At 37.8% G+C, this 18,834-nt stretch overlaps 1 protein-coding gene across 1 annotated transcript; it reads right to left on the bottom strand.

The window, feature by feature from the left end:
• Positions 1-692: 692 nt before the first annotated feature.
• On the bottom strand, positions 693-17,774 carry LOC120529395 (extracellular calcium-sensing receptor-like). The gene is made up of 8 exons (XM_039753194.1): positions 17,748-17,774; positions 14,050-14,128; positions 13,820-13,982; positions 11,474-11,765; positions 8,174-9,004; positions 7,352-7,579; positions 4,888-5,011; positions 693-1,603 (listed from the first exon to the last, which is right to left on the bottom strand). The coding sequence occupies exons 1-8, from the start codon at positions 17,772-17,774 to the stop codon at positions 693-695; spliced, it is 2,655 nt and encodes an 884-aa protein (XP_039609128.1).
• Positions 17,775-18,834: the final 1,060 nt, after the last annotated feature.

The following is an 18,834-nucleotide window of genomic DNA, read 5'->3' as shown; positions in this document are numbered from 1 at the left end:
TTCATGGTAATGAAGAACTAGCTTCTATCCCACCAGTATGCTTGAGGCAGAAACCAAATCTGGACAGGGAAAAAATCCAACCTGAAAGACCTATGCATTCAGCTAATTGGCCAATTGACATTTAACCAAACATGTATATCTAGGGAATGCTGGAGAAAAATGGACAATGTGGAAAACTTTCATGTCAGCACAGTGAGAACAAACTTGACACAGATAGTGCAGGGGCTGATATCCAAAGCCAGGAAGCTGGAGATATGAGGTGGCAATGCTAACCACTGTGCAACCAAGCTATGACTGTATCTACACACATATATGCAGAAGTCTGCCAAAGTGTCTTTGCTATATACTATACTGGATACAGAGCAAAGATGGAAGATAAACCTGTGTGAAGATAAGCTTTGTTTTCTTGTCTTTGATTGTGACAGCATGAGAGAATTTGAAATAACAGGTCATTACATAACAGGTCTTATTATATACAGAACAAGATGAAATTGCTGTATCCAAAGACTAATCCCATGATTATTTTCAATAATCTAAGGCAATATAGTTCACTTTATTGTATATTTTATTAATACAATGCAGTTACATAATTATTATAATTATATTATGAACTTAATGCTGCACCAAAATATATAAAAATAGATATTATTTTGTAAGGTTTGTCAGGAAATAGTACGGTATAAAATAAAAGTTCACTTGCTAGTAACAGCTCGGCCCATCAGTGCTTTTTTTGTATTTTCTTCTGGTTTAAACAAAATAATATAACATTTTGGTGCAAATATCGCAATGAGAACACCAAAGCTAGATGCCAAAATAGCAAATATTTCCACAGCTACAGTGTATTTTCCTGGGGAGCTGATATAAGCTGGAATAAAAGTAATCCAGACAGCACAGAAGATAAGCATGCTGAATGTGATGAACTTAGCTTCATTAAAATTGTCTGGCAGATTTCGTGCTAGGAAGGCTAAGATAAAACATACACAAGCTAAAATACCAATGTATCCCAGCAGGAAGCCAAAGCCCATTAAAGAACCCACATTGCACTCCAAAATAATTTTTGTATTCTGATAGTTGGTATTTTTTGCTGGGACAGGGGGTGCTGTGGTTAACCATATTATGCATATCAAGGATTGTATACATGTAAAAATGAAAACCGTGCCTCTCTGTTGAGCTGCACCAAACCATTTCATTGCGTTATTACCTGGCAAAGTGGCTTTAAACACCATAATCACGACTAATGTCTTTACCAAAATACAAGAAATACACAAAGCAAAACTGATGCCAAACAGCACATGCCTCAGCCCACAGGTCAGCTGGGAAGGTTGCCCAATAAAGCAGAGAGAACAAAGGAAACAGAGGTTTAGTGCTATCAGTAAAAGGAAGCTGAGCTCTGAATTGTTGGCTTTTACGACAGGAGTACTTCGATAGAGTAAAAAAACTCCTAAAACACTAAACGATAAACAACTTCCAAACAATGCTGTTGTTGTTAAAGTAATTCCCATTACGTCTTCATATGAAAGAAATTCAATTTCTTTCACTACACATTGTGTTTTTTCACTGTTTGACCAGAAATCTGACGGACACTTGACACACTCAATGGAATCTAAAAGAAGAAAATAAAACACCTGATGAGATTAAATGGGAACTCAAGTAGCATTTTCTTTATTACCTTCCAGATTTTCTTGTGTCTGCAAGTTTTTGCTTCCATCCGATTTCACAACCTGTGCTTACATACAATGGATTCAGGAAGTATTCTGACCCTTCACTTTTTTACACTCAGTAACACATAATGACAAAGTGAAAACATGTTTTCAGAGAGGTTTGCAAATTTATTAAAAATCCAAAACTGAAATCTCAAATTTATTTAAGTATTCAGACCCTTTGCTCTGGCACTACAAATTGTGGTCAGGTGCTTCCTGTTTGCTTTAATTATCCTTGAAATTTGTGTAGAACTTGGCTGGAGTCCATCTGTGGCAAACCTAATTCAATGGATATACAGTAACTGAGAACCAGTATCTGTGTATCTAAGCATCTGTGCTTAGAATCTGTGTATCTAAAGTCCCACAATTCACACGACATGTCCGGACAAAAACCAAACACTAATGTCCAAGGAAGTCTCTGTAGACCTGCACAATAAAATTGTGGAGAAGCATAGATCAGGTCAAGGGTATAAAACCATTTTTAATGCTCTCAATGATCCCAAGAATGCAGGAGTCTTACTAATTTTGAAATGGAAAATGTTTGGAATCTCCAGGACACTTCCTAGAGTTGGCTGTCCTGCCAATTTGAGTAAACAAGGAGTGACCAATAATCCAGTGGTAAATCTAGCAGAGCTTCAGAAGTTCTTTCATGAGACTGGAAAACCTGTCAGAAGGACAAACATCCCAGCAGCACTCCATCAATCAGGTTTTTATGGTAGAGTAGCTGGACGGAAACCACTCAGGTAAAAAAAAGACAATTTAAATGAATTTGTGAGCATTATGAGAAATATTCTCTGGTCTAAGAAGACAAAAAATGAATTCTTTGGCTAGAGCTTCAAGCACTCTGTCTGCCAAAAACCAGACACTGCTCAGGACATGCCTAATACCATCCTTACAGTTAAGCACGGTGGTGGCAGTATCATGCTGAAGGGGTACATATCAACAGCAGGAACGGTAACTGGTCATAATTGATGGAAGGATGAATGCAGCCAAATACAGAGAGGTCCTTAAAGAAAACATGCTCCAGACTGCATGCAACCTCAGCTTGGTGTGATGGTTCACCTCTCAGGACAACTACGACCTGAAGCATATAGACAAGACAATGCTGGAGTGGCTTTGGGACACATTCTTGACTGTCCTTGAGTGGCCCTGGAAAAGCCCAGACTTAACCTCCACAGAACATCTGTGGAGAGTCCTGAAGATGTCAGTTTACAGATGCTACCATTCCCAATTGATGGAGCTTAAGAAGATGTGCCAAGAAGAATGGAATAAACTGCCCAAATCCAGGTGAGCAAAGTTTGTGGAGATTTACCCAAGAAGACTCAAAGTTGTAACTGCTTCCAAAGGGTTTTCCACAACATACCCAATTAAGGGCCTGAGTATTTACATTCATGAGAGATTTCAGTTTTCTATTTTTTGAATTTTTTGCATTTTATTGATTTTATTAAAATCAAATAACATTCCATACAAGCAAGTCAAGTTTAACAATAACAAATCAACGCCCACCCACAAGAAAGAGAGCAAGGCCAGCAAAGTAAAACTTTAAACTAGTAAAGTAAATGGATAAATTAGTAAATGAACAAAAATAAATACAATAAGAAGGAAGGGAGAAAATCTGCTTCCTCAATTTAAATGCTGATTCTAAAATGTTATTGATTAGATCCTGCCAGGTTTTGAATAAGTTTTTTACAGATCCTCTAAGTGAGAATTAGATTTTTTCCAAACTCAAATAGTATATAACATCAGTTACCCACGGACTTAAATGAGGTGGACTAGGATTCTTCCAGTTGAGCAAGATAGGTCTACCTGCTAATAGTAAGGTATTACAGTTTGTTTGTCCTTCTCCAGTTTAAGCCCATCTGGAAGTACACCAAACACAACTGTTAATGGATTAGGAGGGATAGTGACAGATTTTTAAAGAATTTGTAAACCTTTCTAAAAACATACTTTCACTATGTTATTATGGATCATTGATTCATTGGTAAAAAAGACTCATTTAGTCATTTAAAGTTACGTCTACAACCCAAATAAAGTGTGCAAAAAGTGAAAGGGTCTGAATATTTTCTGAATCTACTGTATATGTCGTTAGTTAAATTAACTAGCGTTTTTCTGCTCTCATTATGTTTTTAGGAAGACACAATGATGTATTGAAACACCAGTACAAACAACAATGAATGTTTAAAGAGTATTGCCTACTTAACTGTTCATTGGCAAGTAATGGCTTAAATCAGGAAAAACTACCAAAATAAATGTGAGAGAGAGCAAAATCTTGACAACATAAAACAGTAAGACTAGTGTCATGCTTTGAAAGGGCATAAGAAAATGAAGAAACCCTGTGGGGGATACTTGACTGAACGAAAACAAGTATGTTTAATTAGAAAGGGAGTTCATTTAAGCAGTAATTACAATTAAAACTTGCTGTAACAGATGCCTCCCAGGAACGAGTTAGATAACTATTGTGTTCAAGAGCATAATATCAGTGTTACAAAAGATATCATTGCCTAATGGTCTAGGATCTTGTAAAAAGGTCCCTGACACTATATAACTAACTGTAAGATGTGTGTACAATGAGAATAGAAAAGGGGAAGGACTTTGTTTAAAGCTTGGAAAACAAGCTGGCCAACTTGGTTCAGTAGTTTGGATGATTTGATGCATACATATTTTTTATCATCCATGTCACCTCTTTTGATACAAGATAAAAAGTCCTGCTTAGTTCTGAACAATGCTGCAGGGGGGTACTGGAATCTAACCCACCAACAAACCCAGGGCAGGGTGTCCGCCCATTGCAGGTTGAACCCACAAATACATTTACACCACAATCACACCCAAGGGCCAATTTAGTATCACCAGTCCACCTAACCTGCATGTTTTTGGACTGTGGGAGGAAACCAAAGCACCCAGAGGAAGCTCACGCAGACATGGGGATAGCATGCAAACTCCACACAGGTAGGTTCTGGGATGTAAACCCTGGTCTCTTTACTGTGAGGCAGCAGTGCGCCACCATACAGATAAAAAGTTCATATTTGAAAAAATCATATATAAAACATACAGAATTATAAAGGGAGGGGCTTGATATTAATGTTGTAATGAAAACTTGACAAATACCTAAGAACACCATATACAGTATGCAATAGTAGAGATGTATTTTCTATTTATATTGAGAGAGCACGAAATAAAGAATACTCACCTATATGACTGCTAATTTCTCCATCTGCACAAGGTATACAATCAAAACAGCAGATTGGCTCTCCTTTCCTAGTTGCTTTTCTAGTGCCAGGTTGACAGCTTTTGCTGCAAATGGACTCTGGAAACTGAAGATTACATGAAAATTATGTACACATTTTTTATCCATTGTTATCCATCAGCAATTAACTAAAAATAACTGATTAATAAAATACAGTGGAACCTCGGTTTGCGAACATAATTCGTTCTGAAAACGTACTCGCAATCCAAAGCACTCGTATATCAAAGCGATTTTCCCCATAAGAAATAATGGAAACTCAGATGATTCGTTCCACAACCCAAAACTATTCATATAAAAATGATTAATACAAAATATAAGGTATAATACATAATACAATTAACCTGCACTTTACCTTTAAAAAGAATCATGGCTGGTGTGAGTTTCTGAACTCATGTGGAATTCCGCCCAACGGGACGACACGTGAAAGAGCGTCCCAAAGCAATCGCAGTCTCCGAGTGCTGTAGCAGTTCGCCATATAAGCGCATCCAAAAAGATCGCAGACATGCTATAAGCGCCTGTCATCAATGGGTCATACAAGGAACATTATAAAGATCCCGCTACAATAAATAACAGCGCTGTTGCTGTTTCAAGCTGAATAAAGCTGGTGTTAAAATACTGAGACTCAGCTTTGTGTTTTGGGGAGCAAGATGGAGACTCACACTTCACAGCGCACACACACACAGTCACAATGCTGTAGTAAACACTATACGCTCGTACGGATGTTGACTATATGAGTGAGGCACACAGACTCAGACGGAGAAGAGGAGACGATTGCCAGAGAGAGAGACGGGCGAGCGAGATAAGGAGAGGGAGGGAGGGAGAGAGAGAGAGAGACGGGCGAGCGAGCGTGCGAGATAAGGAGAGAGAGAGAGACACGCTGGGCAAGCGAGCGAGATGAGAGAGAGAGAGAGAGAGACGCGCTGGGCGAGTGAACGAGTGAAATAAGGAGAGAGAGAGAGAGAGAGAGAGAGACGCGCTGGGCAAGCGAGTGAGATAAGGAGAGAGAGAGAGACACGCTTGGTGAGTGAGCGAGAAAGATAAGGAGAGAGAGAGAGAGACGCGCTGGGCAAACGAGCGAGATAAGGAGAGAGAGAGAACCACCATCAGCTCAGTTGTGATCACATGATGCTCAGCAGACAAAGTGTATCCATACAACTCGTATTGCAAGACATCGCTCGTTTATCAAGTCAAAATTGATTAAAAATTTTTGCTCGTCTTGCAGACCACTCGTAAACCAAGTTACTCATAAATCGAGGTTCCACTGTAAATAGTTTCTAAATTAGTTGTCAAAAATGCTAGTTATTTATTTAAATATTTTGACACAGAGAAAAAAGTAAGCAAAGAAAAGTTTAAATCAATAACCTCTAAACTGGAACACTTGTATTTTCTTTCTTAAATTGCAGTACTTAAAACAATTTCCTGATGTTCCTTATAATATTAGTACCCACCAACCATTATCCAACCCGCTATATCCTAACTATAGGGTCACGGGGGTCTGCTGGAGCCAATCCCAGCCAACACAGGGCTCAAGGCAGGAAACAAACCCCGGGCACCACAGGGCGTGTGCGCACACACACACACACACACCAAGCACACACTAGGGACAATTTAGGATCGCCAATGCACCTAACCTGCATGTCTTTGGACTGTGGGAGGAAACCAGAGCACCCGGAGGAAACCCACGCAGACACAGGGAGAACATGCAAACTCCACGCAGTGAGGACCCGGGAAGCTAATATAATATTAGTACTCATATGAAAAAAGAAACTGCAAGACCCAGGCAGGCAGTCTGGTGTAGTGGCTAAGGCATTGCAATTTAAACAAATATAATGATTAATCCCTCTCTTCAATAACTCACCATGTGTAAGGCACTTAACCTGCCAATTATTAAAAAAACTAAATAACGAATACCAGTTTTGTGTGGCACCATGGATTAAGGCATGAGACAAATATAAAATAAAAAAGTTAATAAATACTAAAATAACACAAAATCCTTCATTCATTTTTTGAATCCACTAACACTTCTACAGTCTTGTGAGGGCACAGAGGTCATCATATCAGCATTAAAGCAGAAGGTTGGAATAAACCTTGAATGAGATGCCAGTCCATCATAGTGCACTCTTACACATAAATACTTTAAATGTTTAGAGGCAGCAGTCACCCTAATGTGCATGTCTTTGGCTGTCGTATTAAACAAGAGTACTTGAGGTATATCCACAGAGAGAGCATGCAAACTCTAAACAGACAGAGGCTGAGCTTGGTTGAGAATCCAACACATTGTTTTTTAGGGTAGTAACAATATAAGAACATTTTACATGAAAATTTATAACAGTTTTTGTCCAGTAGCCATTTGTCTCTATTGATATGTTAATTCAAGACACATTATATTATAAGTAAACTTCCTTACTGTTCCAGAGGGAAAATTCCAAAAAAGCATATCCTCCTTAAGGAAAATCTCTTGTGAGGTGCCAGCAGCTTTATCATAAATGCCAACGGTTTTAATTTCCACATTCCCATCACTTCCCATTTGCCAGTTTACAATGTCATAGATTGCAAGGGCATCTCCATTTTCATCAAAAGCCACTCTCTCTCCCAAATGGCTGGTGAAATTGACAGTCTTCAAATAATGCATCAGCTTGCATAAGGAATACACAGAGTGAGGAAGAGCAAAAGAGAACATGATCTAGAAAATGCAAGATGTTTTGTAGTTCTCACAGTAAGCATGTTATAGTAGGTTAAGTTGCCATATAATTAAAAAAATACGTAAATGTATTAATTATCTGGAAATGTTTTACTTGAACAATAATGTACAAGACTAATATGAAAGAAAAATCTTCTTTTCACTTGCCTTAAGGTGAAGTTTCATAAAAAATAAGGCAGTTTACATTGAATCACATACAGTAAATAGTTTTGAAACTGTGTTGGTACTTCTCAATTATGACTCGATTCTAAAATAAATTCTGGCAATAAAATTAATTCATTATAAGACTATTAGAAAGAAACAGTTGTAATCGGAATTGTAATGATACTACAGGCGTGTGTTATGGGTGCTGGCTCCAAACATGGTGTGCATAACTAGAAACTACTTGTTCTTCCTTGGACATATTTTTAAACAACAGCATTATTTTGTTGTGTTCTTAGTCAGCATGATAAATAGAAAATTCAGCTCTGTCCAGCCAAGCACACAAAATTATTTTTTAAAATAGCTTCAATTAAATAACATTTTTACCTGCCAAGGCTGAAAGTGTGTAACACTTGCACAACTGCTGTTTTCGAAAGGGCCTTTTCCATTTTTACAGGATGCTAAATTATTAAGGGCATGTGCCAAGGCATAAACCGCTTTATAAATATTGTATGAAGCCCTGGATTCAGTGACATCTGTGTAAGAAGTCTGCTTGCTGTTGAGGTCTTCCAGTCCTGTACATTGTTTGCTGTCAGGCAGGTAAGAATTGTTCAAATTGGTTATGTTTTCCATAAATTGGCATTCAAACATTGTTTCCCAAAACTTTAAAAGTAAATTATTACTTGGAGCAAAATCAGGACGAATTTTTAGAAGAAAATCTTTCATTCCTGGGATTTCACCTCTGCGAATAGCTGTGCCAATTGTCCCCCCAAATGATGGAAAATTTTCCTTTGTGGCTAAAAATGTTGATGTACTCCAAGCTTCACTTGCAATCCATTGTCTGCCAGTTATATTCTGATGAACAATTTCTTGTATTAGGGCAGTAGCATCTTGTCTTGTGGAAAAGATAACTATGATCTTTGCAGTTGACTGTTTAATTATGTTGACAATTTGAAGAATTTTTCCTCTGGCATTAACAATAGGGAGCGTTTCACTAAAAGCAACACATCCAAATTTGCTCATTTCTTCATGAAAGCTTTTAACAGCATACTGCCCATAGTCATCATCAGATGCTACAACACCTACCCAGGTCCACCTGTAATGTTTGATAATTTGAACTAAGGCTTTAACTTGAAAGGCATCACTGGGTACAGTTCTGAAAAATGAAGGAAACTCCCTTTTGTTGCTTAAACAGGAACATGTAGCATAGTAACTTATCTATAAGGGAAATAATAAACATAACTAAAGAATAGCAATCCAGTCTTACCATATGCAGCAATTCAAGCAGTAGAGTTGTTACCTCATAGTGGATCTAACATACCAGTTTTCTGTGACACTGCCAACACATAAAGGCTCTCACTGCAGGGAAGCCTTTCACCTTCAGTCAGTCAGCTTATAGATGGCGCGACATCAGAGGTTTCAGCTCAGGTGCTGATGTCTGAGTTTTGATCCCCATAAGGAGATACAAAAGTGCGTATGCCTGATGAGCCCCAATAAGGACGAAACACATGTTGTGTACTCTTTGTATTATTTGGCAGATACTGTATAATATACTATACATATATACAGTATGTATATATAGTATATATGTGTGTGTGTGTGTGTGTGTGCGTGTGTATGTGTGTTTATACACTCACCAGACACTTTATTATTACACTTGTTTAACTGTTTGTTAACACAAGTACAGTATCTGACCGGCCAATCACAAGGCATGTGGAGATTGTCAAGACCACCAACTGAAGTTCAATCCGAGCATCAGTATGCAGAAGTAAGTTGATTTAATTAACTTTGAACATGGCGTGGTTGTTGGTGCCAGACAGGCTGGTCTGAGTATTTCAGAAACTGCTGATTTACTGGGATTTTCATGCATAACTATCTCCAGAGTTTATAGAGAATTGTTTGAAAAAGGGAAAATATCCATTGAGCGTGAAAATGCCTTGTTGATGTCGGAGGTCAGATGAGAATGGCCAGACTGATTCAAGCTGATAGAAAGGCAGCAGTAACTCAAATAATCACTTGTTACAACTGAGGTATGCAGGAGAACACACAACACATCGCACCTTGAAGCAGATGGACTACAGAAGCAGGAGACAACACCAGGTGCCACTCTTGTCAGCTAAGAGCTGATAACTCAGTCTACAATTCTCATAGGCTCACCAAATTTGGACAATAGAAGATTGGAAAAACTGTGTCTAGTCTGAAGAGTTTCAATTTCTACTGCGACATTCAGATGGTAGGATCAGAATTTGACGTCAACAACATGAAAGCATAGATCTATCCCACCTTGTATCAATGTTTCAAGATGGTGGTGGTGCCGTAATGGGGTGTGAGATAGTTTCTTGAAACACTTTGGGCCCCTTAGTACCAACTGAGCATCATTTAAATGCCACAGCTTACCTAAGTATTGTTGCTGACTATGTCTATCCCTTAATTACTCCAGTGTACCCATCTTCTGATGGCTACATCCAGCAGGAGAATGCACAATGTCCCAAAACTCAAATCATCTCAAACTGGTTTCTTGAACATTACAATGAATTCAGTGTACTCAAATTACCTCTACAGTTACCAGATCTCAATCCAATAGAGCACCTTTGGGATGTGATGGAATGGGAGATTTGTATTATGGATGTGCAGCTGACAAATCTGCAGAAACTGCGAGATTCTATCATGTCAATATGGACCAAAATCTCTGAAGAATGTTTCCAGCGCCTTGTTGAATCTATGCCACCAAGAATTACAGCAGTCCTGAAGGCAAAAGGGAGGGGGTCCAACCTAGTACTAGCAAGGTGTACCTAATAAAGTGGTCGGTGAGTATATACACTGTATATACGAGGGCTGTGGTTGGCAAAAGTAGGTTTCCAGTTGTGAGTACGTGAAACACAGAGTTTATTCTTCTATTATTATTTCTTTATTAATTATTGTATTATTTACTTGTATTATTTGTTTTCTTCTTCTTATTATAATGGTTATTAGCCTGCAGTGAGATGGCACCCTGCCCAGGATTGGTACCTGCCTTGTGCCCTGTGTTGGCTGGGATTGGCTCCAGCAGACCCCCGTGACCCTGTGTTCGGATTCAGCAGGTTGGAAAATGGATGGATTGATGGTTATTAGCAAGTAGAGTAAAAGAATGTGTAAATAATCAAGGCTGGCAATTTGAGCTCTTACGAGATTGTACCTAAGTTTATTGTGCCATTATGACATTCTTTTGATTTAATAAAGCTATTGTAACAATCATAAACTGCATTAAACTGTAAACCTACTTTTACCCACCCCTGTTTATACAAACATACATGTATTATTTCTTGTTTTTTCATTCTTAGAAAATAACAGTTCAAGGTTACAGGCATTAAATAACTGTGCACATTTTATGCAGTTATAAACTCCAATATTTTTATTAAGTTATAGGGAAACTTTAAATATTTTACATATTTTATCATCTACAAGTCATAAAATATTAGATTTTGACACATTCTCATTGATAGCAAAAAATCTAATTCTAGGGATTTTCCTACATTGTGCCACTTCATCTTTTGAAAGATGAATTGCCTTTTAGTTGATTTACAACAATGTTTATATTTAAAAAAATGCATCAAGCCTAGGAGACTGTTCCTATATTTCTGCTATTATGCACTTTGTATTCCTTACACACAAAGACAATTTTAGAAAATGAAAAAATGCATACATTACCATAGGGATGCGAAAAAGACCCAACACCCTCGAAATGGCAATTGAGTGAGAAGAAAGTGGATCTCCTATCATGGCAACAACAGGAGGAAGTCCTTCACAGTTGTAATCTGTAACAGTGTTTTCAAGACCTGCAATCAGTGTAACTGCTGCTCTGAGAGCAACCTGGAGCTTCATACAATTGTCATAGAGCCTGTAGCCCAGTGTGATGTTAGGAAGTAGTGATTGGTCTCTGTTAATTTCTTCAATAGCTAAAACCACTGTTAGTGCCCACTGAAATGTAGAGAAATCTAAACTAAGGAACAACAAAATGAGAAAGAAAAATTGCATATATTTTAAAATCTTTTTAAGAATAAATCTATTTATTGTTCTATTTTTGTTCAAAGCTTCAAAATAAGTGGGTGTAATCATTAAATAGTTAGCATTACTACCTTAAATCTCTAAAGTCATCATTCATTCTTCGCAGCGTCAACAAACACACACACCAACCACACAAAAGGACTAATTTGGAACCTCCAATCCACCTATCCTACGAGTCTTGGGAAGGAAACCCATGCAGACACAGGGAGAGCATGCAAACTCCATGCAGGAAGGATGTGGGATGCAAACCCCGGTCTCCTTACTGCAAGGCAGCAGCATTACCACTGCATCACCATGCCGGTTTCAAATTCTCTTCTAGGTGCTGTCTATATGGATTTGTATTCTGTCCCTATGTGCAACTAGATTTCCTCCAGATAATCTGACTTTTTCCAATATTCTAAGCACATGCAGACTGGGGTAACTGACATCTATACATTTGTCTTATTGGGCTGAGCGTGCAACTGAGAATGTGAGTGTTCTTTGCAGTGGACTGTTCTCATTCCCGTTTTCTGTCCAGTGCTGCCAGAATATGCTGTGGCACTGCATGAACTTCTAAACTAATGTGTTTCATTGAACACTTGCTAAATATCAGTTTTTAATTGATTCAGCATTTGTATGTATATTAAATGCTACATATTCTATAAAATAGGTTTGTAACAAATCAAATACATATTCTTATAGAATTTATATTATAGTACTATTGCAAACAGGTACGTTAGAATTGGTTGTGAAAAACTAAATGTTGTTGCCTTACCTATTAATGATAGTAGTTCAGTTTTTAAGCTTGATTACTATCTATATGGAGTCTGAGTGATCTCCATTTTGTTTCATGCACATCATGTTCTATCTAGTTAATGGTTGTGTACTATTGTAGCCTATCCTGGCAGCACTAAGCATAAGGCAAGAAACAACCCAGAAAGGGCAACTCAGTGTATCACAGGTTAGGTTTACAAGCCACTCTAAATTGTCTCAATATTTAGATGTCTTACAATAAGACTAGCTCTTCTCGAACCTTTTAGGGCTACTGTATATCCAATTCCACAAAAATAGGATCTACAGTAGTCTGTAGACAAGTCTGTAATGGAAATAACAGATATGGAAAATACAGTAAGTTGAAAGATGGATATAAAACATATTGTACATATACAAAATAGAATATATGCATACATAAAGTATTCTGTATATATATAAAATTAAAGATCATTAAATTCCCCATATATAGGTAAATGTATTAATGAGAAATGAAATCATATTAATGGCAAATATTTCATTATAATAAATTTTAATTGATGTGTTTTTGCATAAAAGAGGTGATATCATATATATAACTTAAAATTTCTAAGTAAATTTTACTTCTGCCTTACTAATGAACTTTTCTCTCAGAATTACGTTTTAATGAAAAAACAAATTTAAAATTGATATTCTTAAATTTGTCATAGAAAGAAAAACATTTAAATGGTATAACCTTTTCTCTAAGTGATTTTCTGCAAAACAGCAACAGAAAGGACAATTATAATTACCTTTTCAAACTGCAACCTTTTCAATAACATATTCTTAATGATTTTATCAATCTATCCACTTTCTGAATCTGTGTTTTCGAAGAGAGTGTGCTAGGGGTCACAATGTCACTCCATTGTGCTGTACACTCTCCGAGTTTACTTGCCAATTAACCTACCCTACAATACAAGTTTTAGGTATGGGAGGAAACATGACTGACTCATGAAAAATAAAAGCTTGCAGAACATGTGAGATTGTTTTTAAAGTGACTAATTAAGAAAGTAGACCTAGGATCTTGGAAATAATAGCTGGTTAACGCTATTGAAAAATGGAAAGTAGACTTTCCTGTCTTAACCAAGGTACATAAATAGATAGATAGATAGATAGATAGATAGATAGATAGATAGATAGATAGATAGATAGATAGATAGATAGATAGATAGATAGATAGATAGATAGATAGATAGATAGATAGATAGATATTACACTTACCTCTCACACTTCCATCTCTCTGGTTTAGAATGAAAGGATAAATCTGGTAAAATTGCTTTAAAACTTACTTCAAAAATTCCTCCTATTATAATATCCCCCTTTTTATACAAGCCTTGCATTTCAAATTGTTCTTTGATATTGCATGTGGGCTCAAGTGAAGTTGCTGAAAACTCCAACAGCAAAAATAGAAAATAATAAAAGATACATTTCATCTTTACAAAAGTGAAAACCTGATAATGCATTCATGGTTAGGAAAGGATATATAAATATGTATATATACTGGAATATGCTGCCTGGGGATCTAATCTCCTTGGTATTAGCACAAACAGCACACTAAAATGTTGCTTTTGTTATTGTTTTTTTTTTCTTTTTGCTCAACATGATTCAATTTCAAAATTAACTGCTTCATGTTATAATGGTAATTATACAGTACATGTATATTCTATTCTAGTAAGCAGTTTCATTCACATTTGCACTTCTGTCCATTCAGTTTAGGAGCACAACATAGATTTTTCTTTTGATTATTATAAGGAATCACTATAATTTTCAGTAACTCTAAAGTGCGTCTGTGGTTTATATTAATAGAAAAATGCATTGATATTATGCATATGTAAAATGAAAAAGATTTAATCAGACAGTGTATACTAATACAGCTGTCAGTGACAATCATTAACTCTTCCATTGAACCAACCTGATCAACTGTTAATTAGAACTCAACTGGGGGATTCAGTCTTGCAAACTACTTGGTGAAATGCACATCTTTTAACATTTTAAAATCCTGTTCTTAATTATACAGTACATGTACAGTATAATATAACATAATGTAAGTGGTACGGTTTTGCTATAAACTTGATTCTTTCTCCTTTTCTTATCTTTGCCAGTATTCTAAACATAATTAAGGGATAGTGTAAATGGCCATCCACATTAGATTCTAATGATCTATACTGTATAAACATAGTTACAGTATATATATTTTTTGCCTTGTCTACATGTAGTGTAACGGCTTATCATACACTATGCAAGAATTACATAGTTTCCCTTTAATTGTACTGTATTTATTTTTTAGGTGCCTTTGCATATAACATGTGAAACACCTATGTCCATCTGCCTGTATGAAAGGGGACCAATTTTTTTGAAATGTAGCACACTTATTCTTCAAGGTAATTTGTGGAGACAGTTTGATTTTCTTTGACATATGTCCAACAGGTGGCTCTGTATTTTCCTCTTTTTCACCGTTGATAGCTGCTAGTCATGATGAACAGATTCTCAATACAACTTACTGAAACATCAGCAGACTGTGTGTACAGGTAGAAAATAAAGGCTGGTTAAAGTCTAGTTTATAGTTGACACGCATGGGGCAAGTGTGCTGTATGGAGAAAATGATGTCAAACATCTCCCACACACCCCTGCATGCACTGGGTTTTTGCTATGTGCAGAATTTTTTCTTAACGATGTGGCAATGCAGGTGCAGCATGCATATCCAAAATGGTGAATTTGAGTGAGAGGCTTGTTACATCAGAGCCAGAATTATGAATGAAAGGCTGAATATGGTGCAACAAGTTGTCAAAATGCAAAGATAGACATGCAAAAATACTGTATTTGAAGTGAATCTGTTCATCATGAAGGTCCCGTACTCATGAGATTTTACTTGGCTTTCCTCTACCGATTTTGTTCATTCCACCTTCTCCTAATTTCCTGTTAAATTCAGTAATAACTGGTGCAACTCCACTTCCATCAGGAAAGTCTCACTTCCTCTACTGTGATATTGTTAGGTATGCAACACTGCCCAAAAACGGTCACCTACTGACTAGGAGAACATGAATGTACTGATTGAACAGGCCACAACAAGTATGAATATCTTTAGATTATTGACTCTGCCTTAAGTATAAACAAGTTCCTATATTTAATACATTGAGGAATAAGGGGTGAAAATAATGTCAGACATCCAGGAATGCCCCAATGGACTTTAGCCGTGCACTGCGCACAGAATTATTTCTATTTATGCGGCAATGTGGACACACTGCCATGGATTCAAAGTAGTAAATTTGGATGAAAGGCTGGTTACAAGGGTACTAGAATTATGTATGAAGGGCTGAATATAACTCAGCAGATCAACCAAGTGCAGGACAGACCTACAGAAATATTTGGTGCATTTGTTTGTCATGTACTGTAAGCCCCCCCACTCACAAGAATATATACTTGTCCTTCCTTTACTGCATTTAGTCACTCTACCTTCTCATTTTTCTCCTTTTAATTCCAGTAATAACAAGCCCAAATCTTCTTCCATTAGCTGAGTCTCAGTTCCTCAGTTGTTATAGGTATGCATCACTGACCAAAAACTGTAACTTATTGACTAGGAAAATATCAACATGCTGATTGAATGGGCAGCAACAAGTATCAATATGTTTTTGCGTGCATTCAAGTGTTGTGGTCTGCTCATTGGCTTCATGTGGTAAGTATAAAACAAGTCCTTATTTGGGGTCAATGGCTTTTCACGCATGCGGCTGGGCGTGCAAGTGGACAATCTGACATCTGTGTGTCTAGGCAGGAATGCACTGGAACTTTTCCATCAGTATGTTGTTTCTGCTTCATGAAGTCTTTCCAGTGGCTTGAGCACAAATGGAGAAGAACCAGTGCACCAGTATTTCACTCTTCCAAATGCTTTAGGTTAGTGTTTCCCATAGATTGGCAGTGGTCTGTAGACATTTTGTGCCAGTTCTGGAAAAGGCAAACATGTCAAGCATATTAATGCAGTTATTGTCTACTGCAAGTCCTCGAAAAACTGGCTATGAATTGTCACTGGTCCACTGAGCTCCAAAATTAGTAAACCTGGGAACATTATTATTAATTTATCAAGCCTCTCAAAACCTCACAGGGGAAACAGACAAAAACACAGTACTGGCATTTATTTGTTTCCGCTTCAGGCGTTGAATCCCATGTTTTCATTTGTGAAACTGTTTGTTTTTTCCCCTGTGCCCTGATTCCTTTTTGATGATGATGAGATAAAGCATGCATTAAACAAACAAGCAGTTTTATGGGTGAGCACACATACTACACAAGTATCCCAGATTGGGACTTAAAAAATCTGGTCAGCCTATAATACACCATCAAAGTGCCACATTCACTTGATATCCATTATGGTCACTCAATATAATAATATGTGCCTTTCAATTTTGGTATTCTCTAACATTGTCATAACTGAATAGCTTTGTAAGTCCCATTTCATGAAAATTACTACGGCCAGACATGCTCAAACAAAGAAGGAATTCATTACAACATTTTTATTTATTTACTTAGGTTAGGTTAACTGGCACTAGAAAAATGTCACTTAATGTGAATATAGTGTGTGTTTTTTGTGCGCATATGTGACTAACAGTGGTCCTTGTGATGGACTAGAGTCCTACCCAGGGCTATTTTCAGCCTTTTGCTAAGACCTCTTTAGATAGTTTTTAGCCCCCAGTATCCTGAAATGGATTGAGAAGGTTCTAGAATCTAACTACTGAACCAGTCCACTGAAGACTACAGTGCCTGCACATCTCTCGAACACACTTGAATGTTATGTCATGCATACATTTTCTAACCTGTTTAATTTGCAGAGTCAATGGAGGCTCTGATCGGGGCCCTCGAGAGACTGAGCAAGTAGTCTGAGTGTCTGGGCTTGCGAGTGTCCTGAATAAAAACCAAGATCCAGGCCTTTAATGACCTCTTAGGCACAGCCATCAGCAGTTTGTCTGTAGGTGGAGAGAGTGTTGACCTTGTCAAGCGGTTTACTTACCTAGGCAGCGACATTCATGTCTCTGGTGACTCTTCCTATGAAGTCAGTAGACGGATTGGGAGAGCATGGGGGGTCATGAGGTTGCTGGAAAGGGGTGTGTGGCACCCCTATGCAAAAGGACAAAGGTCCAAGTTTTTAGAGTCCTGATGTTACCTGTGTTGATAAGCGGTTACGAGACATGGACACTATCCAGTGACCTGAGATGAAGACTGGACTCCTTTGGTACTTTGACTCTCTGGAAAATCCTTGGGTACCATTGGTTTGGCTTTGTGTCTAATGAGCAGTTGCTCATGGAGTCCCAAATGAGGCACATTACCTGTATTGTTAAGGAGCTTCAGTTACGGTACTACGGCCAGCTTGTAGGATTCTCATTGTTGGGGACTTGAGTGGCTGGACCAGGCCAAGGGGTCACCCACGTAACACCTGGCTCGGCAGATAGTGTGACCCGACATTTGCGCGATAGACATATGCACGCCGACAAAATAATGCAGATTAAAACATGCCGTCAAAATCGCGCCGACAAAATTGCGAAAGTTTCATTAAATATGAATTACTAGTTTAAAGCATATACAATAATGTTTATTTTAGAAGTCAATATTATGAGACGCGACATGCCATCAGCATGGCACGCAGATAGTCCTTAAGATCACACCCTGCATATGTAGGAAGAATTGCAGCAAGGGCGTCCCACTCTCTTGGCCTCTCGCTTTTTTGTCGTGGCGATTTTTTTGATGTGCATTTGTCGAAAACCAGTTAGTAGATTTGTCGGCGCTCATTTGTCCATCGCGGTTTTGTTGGGGCACATATGTCTATCGCGCTTTTGTCGGTGAGCCGCAGATAGAGGGTCATTTCCGGATGGTGGGACTGGGCCGCGTGTCTGCCTGGGGGGTTGCCAACCGGGATCCCGAGCTGTTTTGTCATGGGGTGGGTATAGCAACGCACTGCACCATTGCATGCTCCCCAACTTGACATGACTTGACTTAATTCTATGTCAGAACTTCTGTAGGTACTGTGAGTTAGTGTCCATCAACATATGTGTGCATACAGTATGCGTGCCTTGTGATGGACTGGAGTTCCATTTAGGGTTGGTTCTTACTTTGTACTGTAAGGATAGACTTCTAGTCACCACAACCTTGAGTCTGGATTAAGCATGTTGGGGAACAGTTTAGTGGATGGCTTCTGTAGGTGTCAATCAGTAAAATTATTATCCCAAAGCATGTTGATCCATTTATTTAAAAAT

The sequence above is a fragment of the Polypterus senegalus genome, chromosome 1, assembly GCF_016835505.1.
Source record: "Polypterus senegalus isolate Bchr_013 chromosome 1, ASM1683550v1, whole genome shotgun sequence".
In the NCBI taxonomy this organism is placed as follows: domain Eukaryota; kingdom Metazoa; phylum Chordata; class Cladistia; order Polypteriformes; family Polypteridae; genus Polypterus; species Polypterus senegalus.
The sequence above is the reverse complement of the archived record's forward strand: the minus strand, read 5'-3'. Positions and strand labels throughout refer to the sequence as shown.

Bases quoted from the DNA above. Each gene is read 5' to 3' on its own strand.
- LOC120529395 (XM_039753194.1), bottom strand. From the start codon at position 17,774: ATGTCTCGTAACCGCTTATCAACACAG. The intron at 9,005-11,473 runs GTAATGTATGCA...TTTCCCTTATAG, and splicing joins GTCTTTTTCGCATCCCTATG to ATAAGTTACTATGCTACATG. The intron at 1,604-4,887 runs GTGAGTATTCTT...TTCTTCTTTTAG, and splicing joins AGAAATTAGCAGTCATATAG to ATTCCATTGAGTGTGTCAAG.